General features: G+C 26.3%; 2 protein-coding genes across 2 annotated transcripts; both read right to left on the minus strand.

The window, feature by feature from the left end:
• Window positions 1-1364: 1364 nt before the first annotated feature.
• On the minus strand, window positions 1365-4548 carry LOC113557294 (probable proline--tRNA ligase, mitochondrial). Its single transcript, XM_026962741.1, has 5 exons — window positions 4380-4548; window positions 4122-4299; window positions 2453-2526; window positions 2137-2395; window positions 1365-2072 (listed from the first exon to the last, which is right to left on the minus strand). Exons 1-5 carry the CDS (start codon window positions 4470-4472, stop codon window positions 1375-1377), a joined length of 1302 nt encoding a protein of 433 aa, XP_026818542.1. The 5' UTR covers window positions 4473-4548; the 3' UTR covers window positions 1365-1374.
• Window positions 4549-5020: 472 nt separating this feature from the next.
• On the minus strand, window positions 5021-6055 carry LOC113557487 (REPTOR-binding partner). The gene is made up of 4 exons (XM_026963035.2): window positions 5875-6055; window positions 5656-5773; window positions 5459-5580; window positions 5021-5326 (listed from the first exon to the last, which is right to left on the minus strand). The coding sequence occupies exons 1-4, from the start codon at window positions 5929-5931 to the stop codon at window positions 5210-5212; spliced, it is 414 nt and encodes a 137-aa protein (XP_026818836.1). The 5' UTR covers window positions 5932-6055; the 3' UTR covers window positions 5021-5209.
• Window positions 6056-8007: the final 1952 nt, after the last annotated feature.

The raw sequence follows: 8007 nt of genomic DNA on the forward strand, positions 1-8007 counted from the left end.
TAAAGATTTTTTAAATTCAATATGTGGTTAATATAGTTCAATACACTTACAGCATAAGTATTAATAAGTTATCGTGAAAATATAAGAAAATATAACGTAAAAAAATCAAATTCTCTTTAAAATATTAAATACAATTTATATCTTTGAGAAAATTCAAATTTGATCTGACGAGTTTATTTTATTAGAGTAATATATTTTCAATTTTTACATGATATAATTGATGAAAATACTTATAATGAAACATGACTTTGTATTTAATATCAATTATGTTTTCAATTTATTTATAGTTCAATCAGTGGTTTTTTTATACACCAGAAACTATTAATTTTAATTTTACATCTATTTATATCTATGTGCTGCATACAGTAAGATAAATATTGTTTCATTGTTAATGATTTTATGATTTGTTAATAGTTGTATATATTTTATTCAAATTAATCAATTTTAAACTATGGATATAATGTTTATACATTATATTGCCAGTTCATCATAAACATAGTTTTTTTCAAATATTGAATATTATGATGTGCCACATATAGTTTGTTCCAGGATAATATTGTTAAAGTTATATTTTTTTAACTTTCTTGTTTGGTTTTTTTTTTGTATGTTTAACGTTACAAACTTTCAAAAATTAACAGTTACTGAATACTAGATTTTAAAGCATATAATATAAATATAAATTTGTCAAATTAAGCATTATTTAACTCAACTATTATTTTTTTAACATTCATGTTAATATTTTGTTGTTTTAGAAAAAAAAGTACATAGTTTTTATTGGTTGACTTACTATGTTTACTTTTAACAAAAATTTTATAAAATTTAAAAAAAAGTTAAGACAAGTATAGTTTATGCTATTGATAACACTTTTAATAAATTAAAATATTTATTTATTTTTTTTAAATATTATATTACTTAAAATAATTTAATGTACATGTTATTATAATTCTGACTATTTCTAATGAATATTGACTTATGCGTGTAACATGTTTTTAGTGCAAATTTAATCAACTGGTATTGGTCAACATATTGACTAACAATTTTGGTAAAATAGTATTTTTGTATTTTTGCAGTAATATTTATACTTAAATCTTATTTGTTGTAATCCTTATAATTTATACCTAATAAGGTATACGTCTTAAAACTTCTTTATTTCAAATTTGAATAAAATATATCATAATTTCCAATAATAGTATAAAAACAGAAGTCTAATGTTTAAATTAAGTTAAATAAAATAAAAAAAATCTGTTTATACATTTAACAAAACGTGTAAATGTTTTATATTAACATTTAAAAAACAGACAATTATCACAATGTATAACTAAACCTAATTAATAAGGTAATTAAGTATCTTTTAATTATATTAAATAATACTCATTAAATTTTATCTAAACATTGTTGCTTAAAATAATTAATTAAATTATTTAATTCGTAATCTTCTAATTTCTTTGTATTAGCTTCATACAGTTCGTACAAAGAGGGGTTTTCATTTATTTTCTTTCCCATAACAATTACAAATGGAAAACCTAATTTCTTTGCATCGATTAAACGCTTGCCAATAGTCATATGGGTTCGATCGTCAACAACAATATCGTCTCCAAATATTTTGGTTAAATGATTGTAAAGAAATTGTATGTTATTCAGTGAAGTGTTTTCCTCTATACTACCTTCTTTAGCAGGTATTATGCAGACAGTAAATGGAGATAATGCCCGTGGCCATTGGATTATTTCTTGTGTGCTCAAACATTCTATAGATGCACCAATTATTCGAGAAACGCCTAAACCATAGCTTCCCATGTATGGAGGTTTTAAAGTGCCATCTGTGTCCGAATATGTGGCAGACAAGGCATTTGAATAAAATGTACCGAGATCGAAAGTGTGGCCAACTTCAATAGCTTTTGTAAACTTAATATCAGTACTAGAGCATTTGGGACACTGAACCAACTCTGGTGACATTTCTTTGTTCATTCCAAACCCACATTTCTTACATTGCAATAACGTATCATCTCCAACTTCAGCTGGATAATGAAATTCATGAGATTGATTTCCACCCATCATTCCTGATGCACCTTCAACTAAAACCAAATTCATAACATTATTGGTTTGCACAATTTTATTTATTTTATAATATTATCAAACCTTTTATGAATTTAACACCAATGTGTTTAAATATCTTTTCGTAAGCTTGACATACTCTATTGTATGTGATTGTAGCACTCATTTGATCTCTATCAAAAGAATATAAATCTTTCATAAGAAACTCTTTGGATCTGATAATTCCCAACTTAGGTCTAATTTCATCTCTGAATTTTGTGCCAATTTGATACAACATTAAAGGTAACTGCTTGTATGTCTTAGGATCTGAACTAAATAAATCAGTAACGACCTCTTCATGAGTCTATACAAATTATATAGTAAATCACTAGTATAATATTTAATAATATTTATGTAATACCGGACTTAGTAGGAACTCTTTTCTTTTACGATCATTCACTATATATAAATCTTCTATGTTTTTGCTTAACCGACCTAAAAACAAAAATATATATTAGTATATTTAGTTAATAATATAAAATCAAATTTTATAAACGCATTATTAAAATCTTTCATGGTTCTGAAAACATTGATAGCACAATTCAAAGAATGAATAGTTAAAAAAAAAATGTACCATTAGTATAACCGATAAAATACAGTATTGAGTATAAATGTTGACAATGGAATTTCAATTTATTCAATTAGTTGAATATTGATCAAATTATATATATTTATATTACCTATATAATGTTAGTATGTTTAGATTTTTAACATTCTTTAGCAATTAAAATCAATAAATTGATGTAGCGGCTCCCAAACTGTTTTGGATCACTGCACTTTTTTTTAACTAATAGCTCAGCCCCTAAGTCATGTTTACCTAACCTAACAATCCTAAGTCATAGCACGACTAATCATAAGGAAAAGAAAATCTTTACTAACATGAAAACAAATTTATCTTAAATCTTTTAATCAAATATCAATATAACAATAATTATCTCGATTACCACCATCATAAAGATTTCAAATGTATTTGTATACTATAGGTATACTTATGGTGACCAGATATAAAAATTTAAAAAAAAGTACATTTTAAAACTTAGCTCCTTCTCTGTCGCAATTGCCCAATGCATATACTATTCTACCCGTTTTACCCATATTTCCATAGGTAATCTTCTTCTATAAAAATTGTTTTTTTTTTCATCTGATTACTCAATTTATTTTATTATTTTTATCAATTATAAAAACCAATTATTTGAAATTATAATGTCAACTCATTTAGTGTGTATCTTTATGATGAAAATACTTTGATATTGAAGAATTTAAAGTAAACTTAAACTAAAGTATACCTATACGATTTAGTATATCTTAAATCGTGCTACCAATCAATAAGAATGGTCAAACTATAAAATATAAATAAATAATCAAATTATAAAAAACAGTAAAAACAAATAAACACGTATTAGCCCATAATAATTTTAAAAAAAGAGTACAATATCATGTACTTAACACTATTGTTAAGGACACTAGGACACACATCAAAAAAGAGTACTGTCCTACGAAAAAGAGTACGTCTGGTCACCATGGGTATACAATTCTACAGTAGCACTGCACCCTCCATAAATACACTTTGGGAACTGCTTGGCTAATATATAATATTTTATGAAAAAAAAAAGATAAATAATTGTAGTCTTTAATTTAAATATTTTAATCATTGATAATGTGAATTGAATATAAGTAATATGATTCATACATTATCAAGTTATGTTAAGAAGACGTTATACCCGCATGATGTGTTGTTTATGTTTATCTTATTAATGTAGATCATAGCAAATTTGCGTTCAGCAGAATACATTTTGTAATGTTAACTTAAATATTAGTGTAAATTTACCTATTATCAAATTTAAAGGTAAAAATATTATCACAAAATTTTTTCTGCTGAACGCAAATTTGCAATGATTTACATTAATAAGACAGAGACTACACATGCGGGTATAACGTCCTCTTAATATCTGTTGTATTAACATCTCTTGATAATTTACAAATAAGATAAGTATCAACATCAAAATTCATGAAAATAAATGAGAACAAACCTGTTCTTTTCCACAGGTTACTATGTATTAATACGGGCATAGAAATCTTTTGAGCACCAATATCCATCATGTTTTTATTTATAATATTAATTAATTTATCTAAAGATCGCTGAGCAAGGGGTAGTAAATGATATAATCCATTGGCACTTTGTCTGATGATACCAAGTTCCAACATCAACTGAAACATATAATTGATTGATTTGTTTATTAAATAATTGTAAGAGACAAGAGTGTGTAGTTCAAATATTGTAAACTAACTTTTTGACTGGTGGACATGAATTCATCCGGTTTAAATGAAACGTTTTTCGAAATTGGTTTCGTTGGTCTAAACATATTTTTTAAGCTGTTCATTTTGATTTAAAACTTTGAAATATTCTTGTAAAATAGATTAAAAGACAAACTACGAAATTTTACAATAATTATTAATTAATAATTTAAACAAATTTTAATGGTTTATGAATTTGTGATAACATATTATCTCAAAAATCACGGTTGTACGGTAAATTTAAACCCTAACCATAATTTATTTGGTATATCATTTTTAAAGTAAGAAAAAATAAAAATGTGTTTAGTCCATGATTTTATTTCTTGATAAGGAAATTATATTATTATTTATGATTGTGACACTGACATTGACAATTGTTCATAGTTCATACTTCATAGACCATGGTTCACATTCATAAAAACATATTAATTTCACTACACTGTACTATTGTAGTATTGTACAATTATTATAATATTCATATTTCAAATACATAAATTAGTTACATAAGACATAACTAATGTGTAAGTATGTCATATTGTGACATAAAAGCCTGAAATTTTGCAATTAAGTTAAGTTTTTTAATAATATTAATTTAATGTGGCTGATAAATTAAAATAAAATAATAACTAAACAGTGAATGAGTAAAACATATTTTTATTAGTTAATATAAAATATTAATTATTTGTAAACAAAACAATATCATATACATGTAATATTAAACATTTTAACACAATAGATTGAAAAAGACTTCAGAAAAAAAATTAAACAAACCCATAATATGTAATGGAAACATGGCACAAACAATAAAAACAATAATTAAACATTACATGATAAGTACACCGCCTGCAGATTCTTGTTTTACAGCGCCCAATTCATCCAAAAGCCCCGGAAGACCTTCCGGAATCCTGCCTTCATCGACCTCAACACACCATGACCTGTACTGTGAATGATAGACGTACATTAAACAATGTTACAATACACCGAATAAGACATATACAGCAATGTTATTAGATATTCAACAATAACTATAATATAATATAATGATGTATGTAGGATAATGATAATAATATACTTTGTCCAGTTCCTGTCGCAACGATATAACCGCCTTTTCTCGGTCTGTAACTAATTCCTCCAAGTACTGATACCGTAACTTTTTTCTAGCACGACATTCCCGAGCGCTCTGCCGGCTCCTCTCTACCGTCGTATGAAAAAAAAAAACAGAAAATAACGACGACGAACGTTTAGGTCCCACCTGGGTTTGAACCTAACCTAATTTGGCTCTGATGTCCACTTTATCGCTAGACTTCTTTCCGGGCTTACGTCCCCGTTTGTTGGCCACCGGAGGCGGAGTCGTCGTGGTGCTCTCTTTCATCTCCTGCGCTTGTTCCTGTAATACAATCGAACGAACGTCACGTTTAATATTACAATAATACCAAGTCAACACAGAGACTGACTAATGATGAAAGGTATGTAACATGCGTATCTTACTACTTGAACAAGATTGTCAAAATCCTGAGCGTTCATGAACGATTCCTCGAAATCCATATTGTCGTCAACGTTTGTCGTAAGTCGTCAATTTTTAACTCTCGAATTGTGTCCGAAATCGAAAACCCGCGAATGGCGAATATCCAATGTTTATAAACAATAAACCGTGGAACAATGATAAGGGAATAAATAATGTTCAATTTTGTCTTGAAAACAACAATGTTATCATTGCACGAATTACCGATGTTTCACTATCGATGTTTGATACCGTATAATAAATCGATGTTTTCGCAACAACTACGACGTCACAATTTTACGTTATGATCCCACAGCATTTGAGAATTAAAAATCATAAATATAGACGTTTAGGTGTGTGTAATATTATATTTTTCGATGTTTAAATGATAATTTTTGCAGTTTTGTAACAGCAAAGATTACCGTCTACCAACTACCTTTGAAAAACACAACCTTTACGTAATATCAAAATTGAAGTATCTAAAGTTTAGATTCTAAACTATCGATTTACAAGACAAAAACAAACATATTATTAACCGAGGACGTTGTGTGAATAAGTGCTTTGTTACGAGTTATGATCATAGGACCATAATATTAAAATAATGTAAGTTGGCAAACAAGAATAATAATCTATCTCATTATTTTAACTTAGTATGCAGGATCTATAACGACTATAACAGCAATCAGCTGGTGACGCAACACGGTGGTTTCATTTTTTACTATACAAATTGATTTACTACTACTAAAATTATTAATTCAATTTATTCCAACCATGGTTGAAAAACTGTACTATATATTATTAATTATTCATTTGACTTGAACGTAAAATAATTAACAATTTAAGATAAATTATAAAATAGCTAGATACCTATAGATAAATAGACGTACCCTAACAGCACAAAGTCAACCATCAGACTCCCACTGTATGTCCTTATATGTCCTTATAGGGTAGTGGGCAATTAAGAAAAGTAGTCTGTGGGACGTCAAATGGATACCCTAATGTCCGCGTCCAGGGATTAACCTTCCAGGGATGTAAATGGGAAATCTTTTTTTTTCCTTATTTATGTCCAACCAAATACCCATTTACTGGCACTTGATTAACAACAGACTTCCTTTTTGGAAACCAAAAAACTAACTTTTGGATACTTATAGATACTTATGGATACTCATACATGTTCACTATCTATAATGATTAGTGATTACCAATGAAGTTGAAATTATAAACAAACATTATGAATAATAATAATAATTTTAGAACCAATTGTATTTGATATTAAAAATGTTAAGATATTTTGTTAATAATAATATATAATTTAACCAAAAACACCGGAGATACAAAGTAACATTTGTAATTGACATGCATAATAAATATTAAATTTACAATAAATAGTAAGTTATTAAAAAAAAAAATAGTAGTATTTACTGTATATAGTAGTAATTTCAGTTACAAAATAACATCATATTTATAGATATGTATTAATTACATTAACTAATGTGAGATCTATATATACTTGAAATATTTACACAAATACTATATTTAAATAGTAACGCACTTTCAAATTAGCAATAAACATTATAAATATGTAATAGTTATATAGTAGCGAATATAAAATAGACTCAAAAAATAAATAACAAAAATTTTAAAATTTTAAAATTTAAAAAAAAAGTAACAATAATAGATCAACTAAAAATTGTTTTGTACCCATTTTTTTTAACAATAATAATACATTCAATCATAAGCAATGGTGATAAATGGTATAATAGTAATGATAACAATAAAAATAACTATATTATATTAAAAAATATAATTGGTACTAGTAAATACATTTGAATATTTACACATATACGGTATATACACAGAGCATATACATATATATACTTATTAATCACAATAGCAGTATGTTTAATACTATACGTCACTATAATATTTATGTACATTTATTTAAGTTATATATTATTTTATAATAATAAGTCTTTTTAATAATATATATATATATATACGTATACGTATGGCTATGGCTATATATAAATATATAATATATATATACAGACCTATTTATCGTCAGAAGCTCAATTTCAATGAAAAAATTTGGGATGCTGGAATTCTGTTTATTTTCAGTT

This window comes from Rhopalosiphum maidis, chromosome 1 (assembly GCF_003676215.2).
Source record: "Rhopalosiphum maidis isolate BTI-1 chromosome 1, ASM367621v3, whole genome shotgun sequence".
NCBI lineage: Eukaryota > Metazoa > Arthropoda > Insecta > Hemiptera > Aphididae > Rhopalosiphum > Rhopalosiphum maidis.